Raw genomic sequence first — 20,300 nt, 5'->3', positions numbered from 1 at the left:
CGGCTTTGAATGATTAATTATTATATGAGTTCGGGATGACGAAAATTCAGGAATTTTAAGATTCGAAGGATTTCTTCCTTCGGATTTTGGAAATTAGCGTGACTGCCTGGCGTCACCGAGATTTCGGCCGAAACGGGTCCTTCGAATCTAGCTGTTCTCGTGCCTTTTAAAATGAGCGCACATTCACCGAGACTTCGAGATCTCCGCTGAGTATACCGTACTTGGAAGTTTGAACGTTCTTGGGGCACGATTACGTTGCCTTATATGGACTGCGAATGAACTAATTTTGTTGTTTCGCAATAAGTGTGTACATTACCACAGTTTACACGAAGGTCGGATTTCATTCTAAAATATTAGCACATACGTACATATGTATGCGTGTGTATGATGTGTATTATTATTTTTTTTTTTTTTAATTCCCTGATCGGAGTGGAAAGAAAAGTGACGATTCGATTGTTTTGAAAGAAAAATAAAATGACTTATTCATTTATGAGTAATAATTCACACACGTCCAGACATTTCTAAACATTATACATTGTACCTATATTTTGTAGTAAATAATGAACACTTACAACGTTTGCATATGGATATGCGTATAATATATAAGTATATACAGAAAATCATACAATCGGGTTTTCTTTTTCTTCTCTAAAACACCGGGATAATTTTTTTCTTTTGTTTTTTTAGCTACACGCTTTAATTTATCTCACACTCATGCAGTTAGCGTCTATTTACACATTTAAATATTATAATATATTATAATACGAAGTTTTATAAATTAATTGCGTAAGATCGGCAGGTTGACAACTCCTCCATGAAACTCTCCTTTTCGACATTATTTTAAAACAATTATAATCATGATAAAAAAAAATATAAACAGAGAAACAAAAAGTAGAGTTTTTTTTTTAAACTGTATCAAGAATGCGGTCGTTGCATGTATTTTGAGAAACATATTTTCTCCCAATATTTATACTCTTCGTCCTTTCCTGATACAGACATAAAGGTTTCTATGATGTTTTAACTTGTTTTTCTTAGTCAGAGTACGAGGAGAAAAATGAAGGAGCTCGAATTATCCTTATCAATAGTACCGTAGGCTCTTTATAGTTCTGGTAAATTTTCCAGGGATCTGCGAGATGGCGCCACGTGCAATAATCTGCATCAGAAGTGCTGCAGCCAATCGTGTTCCTCTCACCGACTCCGCGGTAATTTTGAACAACTAAACTTTCGATCGAAAGATGGCAAACAAATTCCCTATGCAACGACGCGATTCTCCTCAACGCTCACACAATTTCAAATACTAAGTTCAAGATGAAGGATAGGAAGTTGTGCCTACCGCACTGATACCCCGTTTATTGTGATTCCGTTCCTCGGAGTCGGTTCAACCTCGTAATGTCTATTATCGTACGTCCTTCCGCCGTTGCTGCCGCCATACCTTAAACCAGAAAGAACCGGATATAAGTTGGATCCAGCTCTGAAGATTTCTAGATTCGGAGGGAATAGGGAAAGACCATAGCTAAATATGAAATGTTACCCGTACGTGCTACTGCTAATGCTGTAAGGACTGTCGTACAGTCCTTCCTCGGGGACGTTTTCGTAACCCGTATTTGTCGTCCCGTCGTTAAGGCTCGCGTACGACATCACAGCCGCGTTTTGGTCCTCTTTACGGTCCGCTGCTTGGACATTCTCAGTATTTTTTACCGGCGTTGCCTTCCGTCTAAAAAAATGATCGTTATGGTTAACATCAAGGCGAAGATGTCTTATACTTATTTTTCTTATTATTTATACGTGATTTTTGAATTTCGACTGGTGCGCCCCCCAAATCGGCTCCAGATAATTAAAAAATAATCGAAGTTCAAAAGTGACCCTTTTATAGACCACTCTACAGTGCTGAATGATGATCAGTGATTTGAATACACGATAAGCACTTACAATCTCAGATAAATCAGACCGAGTATCAAAAGGATGAAGAGAATAACTCCGGCGCCGATGCCTACGCTGGTTCCCACGCCCTGGGCCTCAGCAACGTCGTTCGTGACCACTGGAATTGTAATAGTCCAACTGTTATTCTGAATGTCTATACATAGACATATTGGTCCGCTTGATATAACGAATTTACTATGACTACACATATCAAAGAGCACTTACATTCGCACGTTGGTTCCTGACCACTCCAGAGTCCGGTATCAAGGCACTTTCTGAGGAAGGGTCCGACACGTTCGAACTGTGGTAGACAGTGATATTCAGCTGCTCCACCATAGACTGTGGAACCGTTGACGACTATCACTCTACCGTTTTCGATCTGTCCCGGATATTTGCAGTCAACAGCTGAAACAGAAAAATAATTATTAGGTTCTTCACTAAACTTCTTCAGTAATGAACATGAATTTTACGCGAACGGAAATATCAAGATCACACTAATTACCGAAGCAAGCTGGGATGCTGCCGCTCCATGAACCATTCTGCAGACAAATTCGGGTCCCGTTGCCCTCCATATAGTAACCTCGAGGACATGCGTAGTGGGCGACACCGCCGACGCTGTGGGTCGACACCTGGGCTGAGAGAACGCCGGTTCGATCAGGATCCATGCATCTGATTTCTGTAAGAAACGTAGATCGAGTCGCAGGGATGTATAATAGTCTGGAATGTCAAGCGATTTTCATGCGGCATGTGAATCACTCACCTCTGCAGACGGGAGTGTCATTACTCCACGTAGCATTCTCGAGACAAAGTCTTCGTGCGAATCCGTCCAGTTCGAAGTTGCCGTCACACTCATACAAAGCCGCGGCTCCGTAGTATGAAGCATTCGACGTGAGCGTGTAGTGTCCATGCTGAATCTCTTCAGGCTTACCGCAGTCAACGTCTGTGGAGTAAAAAAGATTAGAGAAAAGGTGCGAATATGCTAGTGCATCACGAACTCTGGTGGACACTATTGGTTGTTAGTTGACTTAATATCGAAAGAAATTCCCAGTCAACTATTTCAAGTCAACTGTACACTGTCTAATAGTGCGCGAGTGTCCTCTGAAATGTCATGGTAAAAGCAACGCCCGACGTAAGCTATGATTCGGTTTTCAGTTAATTGTGAGTAGTCAAGACAAAAAGGCAATAATTTCCAAGTTAGCTAATTACGTGGACTAATAGTCAGCTTTCATCGAGTACAAGATAGCGATTATTCAGTCTAACTGCCATCAAACGTTGACGTTCATTCGGCACATGAATACGCTCGCAAAAAACATTTATCTGTCTGAAAAATATCAAAAAGTTTTCACTTGACTTTCCAGGAATAATAACTGGAATAAGGTGAGAACGGGTTGTCTAGTCGAATTGCTTTATACTTGGCATTTCAGAAGACATTTGTAAACATGAAGTATACTGCATGTCAACTTTAAGTCCAGTTTTGTGACGATCTATAACCATTCAAAAATAGCCGACATTTTGTCTATTTTTTGTCGACATTTTTTTTAATTAGATACAACGTTGACTTTTTGTAGTCGAATGATAGTGAGCCTTTGGATAAGTGTGCTACCTGGGTAAGACATGCCAAGCGAGGGTGGTTTTGGATAGAAACGTTGAGGGAAACTTACAAACGCACTGAGGAACCTCGCCGCTCCATCGTCCGTTGTCTTCGCAGGTGGAAAGTGGTTCTCCGACGACTTTGTACCCTCGTTCGCATCGGTACTTGGCCGATGCACCTATTTTGTAGGAAGTAGCGCCGGTATTGGAGTTCTCGACGGTTCCAGTTATGATGAATGTTCTTCCGAGCATTCGGTCGTTTCCGGTAACCGAGAGAATTCCATGCTCCGCAAGAACAGGCTCAGGACAACGGACTTCCTTGCATTTTGGCGTCGCATCGCTCCACTGACCATTGTCGAGACAGTACCTCCTCGGGACGCCATTCAGCCGGTAGTTTGGCGTGCACGAGTATGTGATCTCGCTTCCAAGGTGCGTCGTACCGTTAACATATTCAACCGCTCCGTAAAGAATCGTCTGGACTCTACCGCAGTCCACATCTGCGGAGAATTAATATGATCTCATAAGGATCAAGCGATGGATTTTGATTCTAAATCATCACTAATGCCTCACATTCGCAATCAGGAACATCTCCGGTCCAATATCCATCCGTGCCACATGTCCGACGCGCATCTCCGTACATCAGGTACCCTGCTTCGCATTCGTATTCGATCACGCCGTGGACATTCCTGTCGTATTTAACGATGTTGCTGCCAGTTGGGGTTTCGGGTTCTTCGCATGATATCACTGTGAAATAAATAGAAAACGTGATTCGTGACGCGATTGACTTCTTCTTTACTCCCTTTACTAAAAGAAGCAAGACACTCACGTTCGCAGTACGGAGTCTCGTCACTCCATTTACCGTCTTTGGTACAGACGTGCCTCGCCTCTCCTGTGAGCCAGTAGTCCTCAGGGCAGGTGTATTCCATGAGGCTGCCCACCGTCGTCGTACCGTTGATCAGCTTCACTGTGCCCGATTCGATCTGTGCCGGAGCTCCGCAGTCCACGAATCGACACTGGGGTGCTTTGCCGGACCATTTACCGCCCATGTCGCACTCCAGGACCTTATCACAATAGCGAGCACAAAAGTTGTCAGCAAAGGAGAATCAATAACAATTATAGAAGAACTTGGGGTGGAAGAACCTTTGGAAGTACTTACGTTGTCACCGAACAAGATGAACCCGTTTTGACACGAGTAAGTCGCCATCGATCCAGCGCGTCTTCCTGAAGTTGTGACAAGTCCTCCGTTGATTGCCGGTGGCTCGGGGCACCAGTCGACTAAAAATCAATCATCGGTTAGTGGACTTTCACTACTGGACTCTGGCATCGAAGTACATGATGGGGGCAGTTAGATGCTTACACATGCATTGCGGCTGACTCCCGGTCCATAGAGCAGCGTCGCCGCATTCCCGTCTCACGTCGCCCACCAAAGTGTAGTTCTCATTGCAACTGTACTCGGCCAAGGCTCCGTGGGTTGTTCTTTCGTCCACAAGGGTCACAGAGCCGTGGTCCAGGCCTGGGAGTGGACCACAATCCACGACTGTCGAAGAGTATTATGTTAACACTTGTCTGATAGATTTTATTATTTAAGGTATTACTGGATACACCGAAAATTCCAAAAAAATTCATAGGTACTTATAGAAATCAACGAATTCATTTTATATGTACTTAAAAAAAATTTTCATTACAGATTTGTTACACAAATTTTTTTTTAAACAATTTATCAACAAGTTTTTGGCAATATTATTATTCAAAACGAATGATCTTATCAACTTGGTTATGATTGATTTTTTTCAGATTTTTATCTCATCGCAGTGGTCAATATTCTCACTGAGACTCACTTTCGGTTGGGTATATCCGTCGATTAATATCTTAATCGGTAAACAGAACATGTAAAGTGATCGGCTTACATTTACAGTCTGGTGCGATATCGCTCCAGAATCCAGACTCTGCACACGTCCTGATCCGTGAACCAACGAGCATAAATCCCTCAGGACACTCGTACTCGATTGTCGATCCCACCGATCTCTCGTTTCCTGTTATTTGCGTGTTTTCTGCCTTGTCGGGACTACCGCACATCCTTGGTTCTTAACGATGGGAAAAAGTTTTGAACATATAACGTCGGTAATAACTAAAACTACAATATGTTGTTACGTCTTTGTCCATTGGGGTCATGAAACTCAACTTGGCAATAAGCTTTTTTGTTTATCGCTACGGTCAAGGAGCTACTAAAAAGGCAAACTTCAATGCCAAATGATTTCGTGTTTGCCTTTCAGAATGCAGAACTCTAGAAACCGTTCTCAGATAAAACTTACTGATTTATGGACTTGGATACCTACTTCAAAGAGATGTTCAACGAGAATGAAAATAATTGCGAATAACGACAAGAGGAATTCTATTGTTATTCGTTTCGACGGTTGGCATTGAATCGTGGGAGCTACAACCTGGTATACAAGTGATTGTCTTTGCTTTGTCGTCTGACGTAAAACGACGGATCTCAGGACATACGCATGTATGCTCGTTACACTCACTGCTTTGACAAATCCAGTGAAGGTAATCTAGGTTACAGCCAACGTCGTTCCATAGCCAGGCCCTACCACCGTCAAGGACCACGCAGTTCTGCTCCCCGTTATAGTTGTTCGGTTGGTCCTTGCCCCAGGCTGGGCTCTGCACGACTTCGCCTAAATGATAACGGCACTGATTACACGCTCCAAGCAGCTACGGGATGAAGAGAACACCGATGAACTCACCATCCACCCATCGCCAGGTTCTCGCAGCTATCTGCGGCTCCTTTTCAGCCCCAATCCACACCAACTGTGTCTTCAACTTGTTCTTCCTTCGCTCGAGGTTGTTTAGTATGAAATTTGACGAGGCGCCCTAAAAGAGGATTCTGATTAAATGAACTCAAGTTGAACGAGATTCGAGAGAGTGGTCTGCAGCCGACTCGAGCATTCACCATGAATCCGTGGACCAGATCGCCACCACGAGCCTGACAGTAGTTCTTGGCATCCTGGAAGGATCCTCCTTTGGTAACGACGAACTCGTAGCAGGTTGAGTTGAACGCTGCAATGTCAGTATCGGCGGGTGTTCCGGCGCTTGCGCATCTGTCGACGGAGAACTCTGAAATGACATGGAAGAGCAACAACGTGACTACTGGTTTCTGATCTCCGTCGAGGTTCATTGCCATCAAAGTCAAGGAGACAAGGGACAAAGAGACTCCACTGAACGTGGAACCGTTCTTCGCCAACAAAGTTTCCGGTTGACGGACCATAAAATGTCTCTCATTAAATCTTCAAGTACGTATTCACGTCGTCTCGTTCCTCGCTCACCGTCAGTCGCGAACACTTCGACCTCGCAGAGGCTCAGGCTCCCCTCTACCCCGACTAGCTGCAGGAAGACGTACTGACCCACCAGAGCTCTCGCGCAGGTTAGAGTCTTGGTGACTCCCTCTTCTGCAACCCAATGATGAAGAATAACAGTCAATCAAGTATGTATCCTCTGCATATTACGCATAAAATCTATTTTACCTATCGTTCCGGGGAACCAGGCGCATAACGGGTTCCTCTGTAGTTCCGTGCTGCTGTTTCCAACCCGGATTTCGAGGTCCTTGAGTGGCTGGTGACCTACAACCATGAGAAGTGTTTTGTACAACGTTAAAAAAAAAAAATGTCAGATCATTGCCCGGGCGTTCTTGAGTCGAAATTTAGCACCCACTTTAAACCCTACATAGGAGCTCCTAAAGATGGTGAAGTGGGTTTTATTTTAATGCAACATCAGATCCTACTTTGACGATAAAAATGTCCGAAGTTTCCTGATTTACCGAGTTTAGGCTCAAAGTAGAATATGTTTGGAAGCTCCCTTCACCCTCCAGAGGTAGGGTTAAACCTGATCGCTTGAAACCCTCCTCCGACGTTCAAAATCCTAACCCGCTCATAAAGTTCTATCGCTGCTGATTGAATATGATTGAAATACAAGAAATCCAATTACAATTTATGAACTGAAATTAGAATCCCATTAAATAGGACTTGGTTTACAAATGCGTTTGCCCGTATTTTCTGTATATTCAAGCAGTTAAGATGATTTTTGTATTCATAAGAACGTTGAATGAATACAGTTGAAATGCAATACTTAATTTTCAAACGTTATTGAACTTGTCAAAATTATGTCGAAATAGTCTTTGGATTATTTATTTTGAACACTTAAATGTCGCTGTAATAACATACCTATAGAGGAGAGTTACAGGTCCGAAGGCGGAGCTGTAAATTGAATCACGTCAAAATAGATTTCAATCTTCTACTGAGAGCGTAAAAGTAGGTTTGGTACTTTAATTTTTATAAATTGGAGGTTCGATGTAGGGTTTGTTCTTAAATTTTTTGGAGCTAGAACGTCAATGCATGAACAAGCTGACATGAACCTTGGTAGAGTGAAATATAGGCGCTAAATTTCGATTCGAGTTGTTGCCGAAATGTTGTAATTAGTGGCAGACTCACCACAGCAGCCTCTGGTGGTGACTCTGACCACTTTTACAGCGTAGTCCTTCATCAACTGCACCCTCCACCAGGGGCTGTGCTCTCTTTGGGTCTCGGTGCACCTGCGCCCATCGTGTTCGGTACCAACGTCACCGTCATTTCCATGGGCAGCGTCGCCTCCTCTAACGGTCGTCGATTGATTCGCGGGCTTTCGAAAGGCCACATTTGTTCCTGGAGAAATGAAATCACTTTGTTACCAGTGTCGTTCAATTTAGTGCTTTTAAGTAATCTTATCTGTGACATTACCTGTCGCATTAACTTTATCTGATCGTGCACCATCCCTCACCACGCGCGGACTAATTGTCGAGGAAGCAATACCGAGAACACTGTCATTATGCAGCGCATCGTGCAATGAATAGAAATTATTGTGAATTTAATACACGATTATGCCTTGGAGCTACGACGACGCAAAAAGAGAAAGTGAACGGTGAATTGTTACGATGCGAAACTGACTTTGTCGTCGCTGCTGCTGCTGCTGCTACTGCAATGCTACACTATTCAATATACGTATGGTATAGCTATAAATTACGAGTGAAACGTCTCTGCAGTATCATGAATAAAAAATATGCACCTGCATGAACAACAATTAACAATCGTCGAGAATAAACAAAAAAGCTTGCGCCATAATTCACTCACCACAGAACGGTAGTTCTCCTTGCCATTTTCCTCTATTGCTGCAAGTCAGCGTGGATTGACTGAAATAAATGCGGAGTTGTTATTGTTGGTAAAATTATATATAATAAGGAAAATATTGATGCCGCATTTTAGAAAGGAATTTACCCGAACAACTCGTAACCAGCATCGCAGTTGTAAGTGGCGAGAGTCCCGGGATTCAAGGTTTCCGTGGACAAGGAAACTTTGGCGTTAACGGGTACAGCTGGATGGCTACATCGCAGGTCCGATCCTGTCCGCGGGAGCAGAAAGAGAATGTGTGTAAGAAAATTAGCATCGTTGAAATATTCAATTACATTGTTTTGCACCGTAGTGCTGATTTTGTATATCTCTAATCTCGAAGCATCCGCTCAAATAGCTCGTCGACACAATTAACTACTCTGACATTAATGACACTGCTAGAGACTGATTTCCTTCCACGTAAGCTTATCTGCAATTGCAAAGAACACGGGAATTCTTCTAGCTATTCAGTAATTATCATAGCAATGGTAATTAGGTTGAGGAACGATGACCTGTAAAAATACGGGCTAGTCAGAGAGGGTCCGCCTTTCTAGGTGACTATTAGTTAACGCTCTGTCAAGGAAGTGGCCTTCGATGTTGAACTTGTGTAAATTCACTGGATAAAATTGATTACGCGTTTGTCTGGACGCCGTACTTCCGCCGGTAAGAGCAAAGTAACCGGAGACTTGTTCATAATTGCATGAATATGTAGTGACGCTATAATGGTATAGCTATCGTACCTTGCATACTCATGCTGCACTACGTTCTCGCTCCACTTGGCCTCTCCCGAATGATAATGCCTCGAGACCCAGGCACCGAATTACAAACCTTCAAAGAAACGTCACTGCACGGAATAATTCACAGTCTCAAAGTCAAACCGCCGCGAGACTTGACTTCAAGATATATCGAACAAGCCTACGCGAATACCGTTCGGATTCCAGTGAAGTCTACTAACATCAACTCCGAGGCCTGACCTCGAGGCCACTATCTGCTCTTAGGTACTTGAGCCATTCTCTGATTCCAGAGTTTCAAAATCTCACCGTGGGATCAAGAGTGTTGCTGCATTCATGCATGAAAGGGATTATTCATTTTTATTATTATTAAAAAAAAACTAGTAAAAGCTTCGTGTGGTTCTCTAGAATGGAAAGTCACAAACAACCCATTTGCCCGAGAAGTGTTTGGTGTGGTCTGGTCTCCAACTGTTCAACTGGTTGTACTATGGAACATTGATTATCGCTGTGAACGTCCAAACGGTGCGAAGAACAATCTCGAGGCAGACTTGAGCGAGCAGTAGAAGCAGGAGATTCGCGAGGCGTGACGTATTGTTTTGCCACGCTTTGTTTGGGGCATTGTATTTGTATACACAAACAGTCACGAACGGTTTTCCGCGGTGCGGAACAGCGCGTGCTTCTCGATCTCATCTGGGAAACAGGACTCCTTTTATTTTCAGCCCGACGAGGCGTGGCGGAAGAAGAAGAAGACCCTGAATCATCTCCTGCGCCTCCTAGCCGCTGAAGCTACAGGTGCGTTTCAAAAGATGCGTGCAGGCATTCACTCGCGAGCGAGTAAAAAACGGTACAGCTCTATTCCGAAAGCTTCCTTTAGCACGTTATTTACCTATACTCATGCAGGAATGCGCAGGTATAGTTGTGATATCTAAACCTGCTCAGCCTTTCACCCAGTAATCTACGTCAGCTGGCGGTTTGCCGCAGCTATAAAAACCCACACTACACAACAGACGCGCAGCCATGGATTGTTCGGTGCTGGGATCGAGTGGATTTTGATCGGAACTGGGTACACGACCGCCAAAATCCACGGATCAGTTATACAGGCAATTTGGTTTTGTACTAGGGTGGTTCATTTTTGAACTTTTTGTTTTTAAGGTGCAACTCGAAAAATTTGTGACAAATGAAGCAGAAGAAAGCATTGTCGTAACACCTGGAGGAGATAGGAACGTATTTAGAAGTCGCTACCAACTATTTATTTTTTTGTATCGTGGTCATTAAGCAATGAACCATCCTACTGTACACCCGCTACTCGACATCATGAGGTACCTAACTGAAAAAGCGCATTCAAAAAGTTGGCTACATTTCTGGTGGTTCACCACTGGTGTTGAATTCATTCAGAGCATCAGTGAGATAGTCTGAAGTTGATCTTCAGCCGCAGCGTCAGCTAGTGTCATTTGACCGCACGCAGGACATCGTCCAACTTTCTATCAAACGCGCCGCTTACTCCATATGCAATTTGCTGGAAATTACTTGCCGGCTTTCCCTGAATTAATATCTGAAAGCCTTTTTGCACTCCTCGTACAGTTCCATCGAGGCTTTCCATCGATCCGAGGAAACTGACTTCGAGATAACTTTAACGGCTTTAATAGCCCTCGGGTTCTACGGGTCTGGGTCAACCGGTTACATGCGTTGGTCTGGCGTGATCATCGCCGTGCCACGTTCCTTGCTTCGGAGGTCGAGTCTTGTGCCTCTTGGTACGACGTCTTGCCCTAGAAAATGCCCGAGTAACGGTACGACGACTCGACGCGCCAAGAATTCGTTTCACACCGCGTCTCCCCTCTTCGAAAAGCTTCTCTCGAAACTGACCTTACTTGACCCTAAGTGCCCGGCATCTGCCGTTCACTCCTTCCTCATTTTTATCATCACGGAAAATCATTTCCCCTCGGAATTAACCCGACTTTGAACCCGGTGATCCCATCTTTCGAAAAGGTGGAGTTTCATCACTGGATTAGATCAACAGGGTTCACTTCACGATCAATTTGAATTTCTCTCCTTGAAACCTCTTCTAACGGAAATCTCTGGGTCCATCAAATTTCGCAAGGAAGGTATACCAGGTCGATATCTCCGATTTGATTTCTTTGTAACATTTTATAGTAGACTAAGAACTAAGCGACACGTATTTTTTTCATCTACCATTGAACACTTTAAGGGGTTGAAGCCATCCTTCAAAGTAAGGCATGTCAAGAGGCGATTCGGCAGTTATTTCTTCTTGAATTGATATAATTACATTTTTCATTTCTCGTTGTGATAAAACTTTTCCAGTTAATAGTTATGGTGAAGGTATGCCCGTAGTGTCAAAATAAAGGAAAAGTATGAACGTGGTTGACGCGTTTCACGACGAAAACGAACTTTATCGCTTCGCTTGGGTAATACTGCGTCTAACCGGTTCGCAATTTTATCGAATAACACTTTCGCGATGGTTTCTGAGGTGCCGCTTAAAAATCCATAACCACCAACCACTGAACGTCAATCAGACAACTGCGAGACGCCGTTTTCTATCTTCAATCTTCGCTTCCCTGTTGAAAATTTCTATACTAATTCCATAGAATCCATCCAAATCCGTTCCAAATTTCTATGGATTAGCCGAGTTCCTATAGGATCCCATCAAAAATTGGAACGAATCAAACGGATTCCATGGGACATTTTTATCAGGGGTCTCATCAGATTCAAGACCTTGTAATCGTGAAGAAGGAAAACAGAAAAAAAAATGTTTCAAATCGAATATATCAGCGGAAGAACTCCAGGGAGAGCAAATTCCGATTCGAACGGTTCTTCATGCCGCATAACTTCACCGGCAGCACAAGCCTTGTCGTTTCCCAATCTATTGTTTCCCACCATGTTTCTAAGGGCGTTTCGAAACATCGTCCAATCTTCCCAACGAATTGAAACAGTGATGCAAATCTAACAATAAAACATCTGGCTCTTATCTCTGGCTAATAATCAACCCGTGGTTCAGGCTCATTTCAGCCACATATATATATATATATATATATGTATATATCTTTAGAACAATTTTCCCATCGCCTGGTACAATAATTATTATTACTCCCCATTACACGAATCAACCAGAATATCAGCGAAAAGTGGATGTTTGTGTAAATTTGAAGATGATCAAGCTGTATTTAATCAATTTTATTTACCATTACGAAATTAAAAAAGGAAATTTACATCAACGACAAATTTACAATCTAACTTTACAGCAGGTTTATCATATCGACGATGATGTTATTATAACGGTTTCACATGTATAGAAAAAACGTTACACCTTTCACTTCGAATTCAATCGAATATCGAGAAAAAATGTATTGTCGTTTCTTTCTTGAATTTTTTACCCTTTTTTCGATCGCTTTGTCTCTTCCTAATTTTTTTTTTCTCTTCCTTACATTCTCTTCCATGAGCGTAACGTTTTTTCGAGGGACACTTTCACTGGTCGGTTAAGTACTTGTGCATAACGGTATCGGCATGTGCAGGGCTTGTCTTTATGGTTGAATTAGCTCACGATTAGGCCGCATGTATTGCGTCCGATATACGTGCTCGCGTTATGCTTTGCTGCTGGCCGCACGATTATTATACACGGCTTAACATTACGGTTACAAAAAATATTTCCCACCTGGACATGCGGCTACGTGAAGACTTCGAAGTTTCGCAATTACAACCGATATTTCGAAGGTACCTGCCGGTTGGCTGTAAAAGTATGGCGTATAGCGTCAAGTATAGCAAATTTTAGACTTGCTGGTTGGTCAGTGTGCGAAAGAAAACCGCTGGACAAAAACGCTGTGAACAAAAATATAAAATAAAAAAAACCAAAAAAAAAGAAAATGAAAGGAATTGGAAGAAACGACCGCACGATGAAATCGCGGTCTCAGAACTCACGAGCATTTGTATCCTGGTCGGAAGAAAGTGGGGGGAAAAAATTGAGAAAAAAAACCAACTGACGGAAAATTTTTACCAGGTCTGATATACAAGCTGGAAACCATAAAAGGTAATCCAGTCAATTATGTCAGGAATGTTGAATTATTATCTGGACTTGAAAATTTATATACATATGGGGCATTCCACGTCAAGTTAACAATCCATGTAGTTCAACAACTTCGATTTTAATTATTTTTCAGTATGACGTTCATACTGTTCCAAACAGGCTTAGGAATTTTTTTCAGATTTTTTTACCCACCGGTAAATTTTGAAAAAAATCTAAAAACTGATACCGGAAAAGCCATTTTTTTAAATCTGAACAAATTCACACACATGCTATGATTTGAAACGTGATTCTTAAGCTCCATATGATAATGGGATCTCAATGTTTATTATTTTTCTCATACGATTTTACTTTTTCAATGTGAGAATTGAAGTTTTTTTATTTTGTTTTATTTTCCTATTCCCCGATCTGAATAGATCACGAAACGATGAAAATTATGTGTTTCCCCAATTTATTTCGATCGAGGCACATTGAACAAAAAAGTAAAAGAGAAAAAATGATTGCGACATGGAAAAATTAAGAACTTGCAAGAAAAAAAAAATCTGTTATCGGAATCGGATTTCCGATTTTTTTTTTCTTTCAAATTTCATCAGTAGCTAAACAAAATATGAAAAAATTCCCGAGACCTTTCCGAATTGGTATAAACCATCGTATTAAAAAATGATCAGAATCGACAGGCGTCATGTACATGGGCTGCTAATTTGACACAGAATGCCCCATATACATATATCGTGTATCTTGGACGGTGCAAATCTCTAGTTTGCGTTGTATTGCACACTGGTCCATTCCCGGAGGTGGCTGTTAAATGTTACGCCGGTCTCACCGTGGTATTCGTATTAAAAGAACGAATTCAACATTTAATATTGCAAGAGTTAAATACGCGGCGTTAAATTCGTCGGCATCGAGCTGAAATGGGAGAGAATATCTCTTGTGGTGGTTGCATGATTGATATTGCAAATGCGTAGGCGTACCGCGATTCGCCTTACATACAACATACGCAGATATTGTACATAAATATAAGTGCAAACGTAGATACGTCGGGTAAACGGATCGCATATCCAGACCACCGTTAGCAAGTATAAGTAGACGTACGTGTTGTCTAGATCTTGCTTGCTCTGGTAAATGGGATTTAGACACGTTAATCGTGTGCAGCCTCATGCATACTTACTGCACTTAAGTTCGCACAGGTCAATATTGTCCACGCCTTGTTGTTCGAATCGCCTATCATTGTACATTTTTTTTCGTCGTTCTAAGGTGAGAAAATCACGAACAATAATTCAATTACAGAGAAAAAAAAAAAAATAAATAAAAATGCCAAACCGTGAACGGAAGATTGAAGAAATAATAAAAAAAAATGAATGGGGTAAAACACTGTCTTTAATATGGCAATTGAATGAACGGATCACAGCGTACGGATTTTTTTAACGTGTCAAAAAGCTATCAGTTAAATTTACCGGTTTAAACTGTAGTGGATATTTTATAATAAAAACGCAAACACGGTAAAATCTCTCGATTTTATAACTATTATTATTATCATTACTCAAGTTTTTTGTCAATTTTTTTCAAGGAAATTTAATTACAGCGAGTTTTACAGAATTTTGATACGACGTATTTTTAATGCAGACGTAATTAATTGTAGATTCTGAATCGGTAATTTTCTTTTTTGTTTTTTTTTTGTTTGCGTATATCGAGATGATATTTTCAGTCTGCAGAGTTTCGGATGAGACGCGATCCGAGGAGGAGTGAAATTTCGCGTAGCTAGACAATATTCTGATGTAACAGATATAGGCAGATAGGTATAAGTATACTTATAATAAATACGCGCCGAACAAGAGTCGGTTTCCTCGAGTAGAAATTTCGCTCGTTACACAATCTGTTCCGAGCGGAGTCGGAGTAGTCCTTGCTAAATAACCAGCTCGCGATGTGAGAATTTAGTTGGAGTCGAGAGACCGGAGTGGGCGATTAGGCGAGTTCGCGTTAATTGATAATTCACGCGTTTCGGTATTCCCGAATAAATGTAGGGTCGACGATTCGGACATTTACTCCCCCTTCGTCTCAACGCTGTCTTATATCTACTTATACGGTTTATTTTAGACCGTAGGAGTTCGAAATTATTCTCCTTGATTTTCGGTATCTCCGTGACCTTTCATCTTTTTGAATTCCTCGTTTAATTGCACTGTTTAATTGCTGTACTAAACTCAGACCTGCTCACATTGGAAATGACGATCGGATAGATCTGTGATGAGAGGAAGACAAACAGTACGTGAATCGAATATTTATTACAATCGTATCACTAAATTTTTATCTTAATTCGTGATCTTGACTGTTATATTTTTAAACGTAGAGTAATTTTCATCAATTGTGGATATTTTTGATAACGATAGACGAAAATTCTTTGGATTTATAAAACTTGAGCTTTTTATATCATTTCATACCTGTCAGGACAAAAAAAATCAACCTGAACTTTGCAGGTCAAGTGAATATCCGCTATTCGATAACACAGATCTGCCAAAAAATATTTGTTTCAGCTTCATGGGAGGATTTTGGTATATGTTATGTTTTCGAGTGTCCTGAATCCAAAAATGATTTCCATTTCCCTCCATCACGTACAGTATTCTTGCAAAATACAAGGCATTTGCATAAAAAAAGCATAACAATAATGAAGAACGCCATAATTTCATTACAATGAACTAAACAATATTTCTTATAAAATTAAACAAACGATTTCTCTACGGAATGTACTTGACATTCCGTGTTGATTCTTTTCACCTGTGAAATCTTTGCTTCTTCTCTTTGATACACCTCCGAACTCACTTCCGTTTTGCATTTTCTCTTACCCTGGTTGTATTTATTCCTTACATCTCGCTCTAATAAATATAAAATGGAAGTAAGAAATCACTTTTGCATAGGATTTTTAGAATCAAAAATAGGATACCATATTTCGAGTTAAACAGAAGTTTCACTCCAAACGAAACTGAAAACACGAGTTGAAGAAAAAACCTGCCGTTATATAATTTTTTGACTATTTTTCCTGGTTTCAGTGAGTAAAAATCTGTAAGCAATGATAAAAAAAAAAAAAATTCTTCTGAACTTTTTTTTGTGTAATTTGGGAAAGTTCCGATGTAGGATTGAGATTTGCCCACATGTATTACGAAGGCAAATGTAGCAGAGGCATGCTTTGTGTTTGGGAGTCAGTGTAGGCGGAAGCGAGTCAGGCGTAGCCTAATAAGCCGGGCAAACTTTGCAAGTGTTAAAAACCTGCCCCCACACAACGACATCTGGATTCAAAAATCCGTACGTGCAAATCCCAGATTTGGATGAAGCCTCAACGTTTTTTCGCGAGTCTATATATACATACAGACACCGTGCGGTACCAGGCGCTGGTAACCATTATACTTGTTACTTTTCCAGGTTTTCGAGGTCGTCGAGGTTCCTTTCGAACTCGAAACCCCAGCGAACCGGTGGCGACAGGTGAGAGTCGCGAACGTGGTTCGCTAATCCAGACGTCGGTTCACGTAGCCAATCAGATATACCTATAATATCGCGCTAAACAATCCACTCGTTTCACCAAATGCCAAGGATACATCAACCACCTTTCAGATCAAAATATTTAACGTCTTTGAGAAATTTACCGACCAGTTTATGAGTTTGGCTCTAGGTTTGCCAGGAGTGGTGTAGAATCGATTACCAAGCAGCCGAGAAGTGCAGTGGATTTTAACAGCGGTCACACACTCGCTGAATGTCCTCGAATATTATCTTAAAACCACACGAGGTCACCCGGTGAACGAACAAACACAAATGAACCTGTTTGCATTCGCTTTAGTACCTAACAGTATACCCACCAGTGACTACGAGTAGCAACTGGCAGCCCTGTATATAGGGTAAATTCATTCGCGTAATGTCAATCAATGTCAACTTTAACGCGACTTCTTGGAGGTGGTTTGGTTTCGCTATCTCCGGAAGGAAGAACCTCGAGTACGTACCTTGTAGATTTTGTGCCGTAGCCAAGTTGCATGCCTGCAGAAGTGAACCGAGGACCAGCAAAGACAGTGAGGACATGTTTTCCGCCTAAAAGAATGGCGACACTTTGCACAGTGAGTCACATTGACGTTTAAACCCTGCAGCGTTGCCAAGTTCGGTTGACATCAAGAGCCACTCGGACCGTAAAATCTTCCAACCGATTCACCTCCACTTCCACTTCCACTTCCAATTGTCTTCCAAACACTTGATACCGAGATATCCTTAGCACCTCGCGTCGTGCTTTGTCCTGCTCAAGGATGTTCAAGGAACTCGGGAGATTCTTTGGCCGAGTATCACACTTTCTCAAATTGTACGTGCTTCATTCACTGTCTTTCGCACATGCTCTCAACTGTCGGAAAACCATGAAAAATGGTTTGCAAAACTCAGCTGGAACGATCTTCTACGATTTCACACGCGCAAAGTATCTGGTCCCTTAAATATTTATCAACTGCGTACTTCCGTGATCCTAGACGAATCGAGCTCGTCTATTCTGCACCTTAAATGGGAGCAGTTTTGATGAAGAATCTGTGTATATGCTACAGTATCTCGTCGAAATTGTTTCCTGGGTTTCGTCAGTCCATTTTAATAAACTGTATAGTTTAATACATGCCCGCGAGCTACTCGCGACCGTTAATTGCTGACAGAAAAATAGCTACAGAACTTTCCACGTTCGTTTAAAACAACTACAGTTTTTAATTCAGTTGTAAATCAAAGCTGAGGTATTCCATTTATTTTCAGCGATACAATTTTTGATCGATTTTAATCAACTCTAACTGCCACTTACCAGGTTACCAGTAGTCAGGAACACTAACGTTTTAAATTCGGAGTGTGAAACGAATCTTTTTCAGCTGAGACACTTTATTTTTTGTAAAAAACAACAACAACAACAATCCTTTTTAAACGAAGAACGAGCAACGAAGCGAGTGAACGCCTCCTTGCCAGGCGTTGAAATCGCTTTTAAATTTTGCGCAAACGGCCATACCTCTCACAAGTTAGCTGTATATAATGGTAATTTTCACTGAACCGCGAATTGCAACATCCAGCGACGAATTATATACGGCGGTTGTTTTTTTATACCGTCGGATTTCTTCTTCGATGGAATTTGACTCGTAAAAAAAATTCAACTTTTTGTCCGTGTCAAATTTGGTCTTCCGCTTCCTTACGTTTGTTGGAGCCTTTCTTATTATCCACTGTTCACATTTCACTGGAAATTTCTCCAAAGCGGGTGAATTTTCTTCACGCAATCGTTTACAGAAGCAGGGAAACTCCGCGCGCTTATATCGTTCCTCGGGAGACAGAAAATCCGGGTTTTAGAGACACAATGCCGCGCTGAGTTTCGACGACGCGTTCCCTTCACCGGTCGACAGATCACTGCTCGTTCTCCTCGGGCCCCAGCGCGGCGAACGCGGGCCCACCTTGGGCCTAAGGCCCCTTGGTACGAAAGTACGTGTATCCTACTACCTACGCCTCGGCTCGCCGTGTTGTTCGGCTACAACTCGTCACCGACTTGCTCTATTATTCTGGAGTAATGCCTAACACGACTCACCTTTGCTGGACGTTTCCTCGGCTATTATGCAGCAATCCTGACCCCCGGTCATGTGCACGAAACGTCGGACACGTGGACTCGTGATAAACAACCCGGAAATCGTCACGAGTTGCCACATTTTAAAGATTTAGAGGTTGCCTCGATTTTTTGAAAATTTTTTTCCCTGTTCGCTTTATTCGATATATCTCGATTCTCTTGTTTTTTATTGGAAAATACACTGACTACAAAACCACGGCACTAAATTATACAAATTTAGACTAGAGTAATGAGAAAATTATTACCTTTCAAGTTAGATTTCGATTCATCCGATGAAAAATAACGTTTCGTAGAAGTTGAGCACTCATTGGCTGCACGCACTGCTGCAGTGTGAAAGCTGTAAATCAGTCGGAACGATGTATGAGTAATTATTATCGAGGGATCGTAAATAATAATGTGCGAATAAAATGAATCCAGGATATAGACAATTAACTCTGACCCAGATGAAGAGAAGTTTATTATACCCCAGTTTCCGTAAACCTTCACTTAATGTAATTTATGAGAGAGTAGAAAAAAAAATGGTTAACTGCAGCTTTGTTCGCGCAATTACACAAACAATGATTATATCTGTGCGTACACTATAATACACATCTGTCGTTGTCCTGCTCTTCTTCTTTGCAGTCTGACGGGACAGGTCTTTGTTTTTGGCGATATGGACGACGGTTTTCTAGGAGGTAATTGGATGCTGTGCGATCCTAATAATCTAACCAGTGTGGAATTTTCTATGCAATTTACAGCGACTCGCAAGCTCGTATTACAGAAATGATTTTCACTAGGAATGCGTTGCGTATAACATGCAGAGCACGTTTACTCGTGCATCATGAAAGTGGTCCCACGCAGGGAAACTCGACGCTCTAGCTACGGCACAGTTTGCTAATTAATATGAAAATCATGTATGGAATTACAGATAATAGCATGCGCAGATCCTAGCGCCCGATAACGAGCGTGACGAGTTTAATACCTTTTACATCCATACAACAATTACCAACTACATAACCAAGCGCTCGATTCTCATTTCTGCAATCAGCATGCCAAGCTTCTTCGAGGACTGGGAACGTTCACTCAATTCAGAGGATGATCGGGTCCAAAAAAAGTGCGCCGCAATTTAGGTCAAATTTATATATATATATGCATATACAGCGAACACATGTGATACAGCCGGAAAGCCTGAGGTGAAAAAAATAAAAAGAAAGGAGGAATAAAAAGACCCCAGTCATCTGGCTCCT

At 41.7% G+C, this 20,300-nt stretch overlaps 1 protein-coding gene across 2 annotated transcripts; it reads right to left on the bottom strand.

Moving 5' to 3' along the window:
- Positions 1 to 518: 518 nt before the first annotated feature.
- On the bottom strand, positions 519 to 18,865 carry fw (CUB and Sushi multiple domains furrowed). 2 transcript variants are annotated; one of them, XM_069133493.1, is made up of 21 exons: positions 17,456 to 18,865; positions 8,817 to 8,940; positions 8,673 to 8,731; positions 7,998 to 8,207; positions 7,035 to 7,130; positions 6,837 to 6,959; positions 6,464 to 6,627; positions 6,258 to 6,384; positions 6,039 to 6,188; positions 5,418 to 5,594; positions 4,868 to 5,047; positions 4,667 to 4,785; positions 4,337 to 4,571; positions 4,081 to 4,254; positions 3,582 to 4,007; positions 2,681 to 2,860; positions 2,423 to 2,596; positions 2,146 to 2,325; positions 1,930 to 2,038; positions 1,532 to 1,714; positions 519 to 1,432 (listed from the first exon to the last, which is right to left on the bottom strand). In XM_069133493.1, the coding sequence occupies exons 1-21, from the start codon at positions 17,529 to 17,531 to the stop codon at positions 1,330 to 1,332; spliced, it is 3,369 nt and encodes a 1,122-aa protein (XP_068989594.1). In that variant the 5' UTR covers positions 17,532 to 18,865; the 3' UTR covers positions 519 to 1,329. The 2 variants fall into 2 exon arrangements, with proteins under 2 accessions (XP_068989594.1, XP_046470494.1); XM_046614538.2 differs by having other exon boundaries at positions 1,538 to 1,714.
- Between the last annotated feature and the right edge of the window lie 1,435 nt (positions 18,866 to 20,300).

The sequence above is a fragment of the Neodiprion pinetum genome, chromosome 2 (genome assembly GCF_021155775.2).
Source record: "Neodiprion pinetum isolate iyNeoPine1 chromosome 2, iyNeoPine1.2, whole genome shotgun sequence".
NCBI lineage: Eukaryota > Metazoa > Arthropoda > Insecta > Hymenoptera > Diprionidae > Neodiprion > Neodiprion pinetum.
This window is presented reverse-complemented; position numbering and strand designations above follow the sequence as displayed.

What these genes read in the sequence shown, in the direction of transcription:
- fw (XM_069133493.1), bottom strand. Translation starts at nt 17,531, where the DNA reads ATGTCCTCACTGTCTTTGCTGGTCCTCGGTTCACTTCTGCAGGCATGC. An exon ending in TCACTGGATTTGTCAAAGCA is followed by an intron (nt 5,595 to 6,038) that starts GTGAGTGTAACG and finishes CCCATCGTTAAG; the next exon opens with AACCAAGGATGTGCGGTAGT. An exon ending in CAGCATCCCAGCTTGCTTCG is followed by an intron (nt 2,326 to 2,422) that starts GTAATTAGTGTG and finishes TTTCTGTTTCAG; the next exon opens with CTGTTGACTGCAAATATCCG.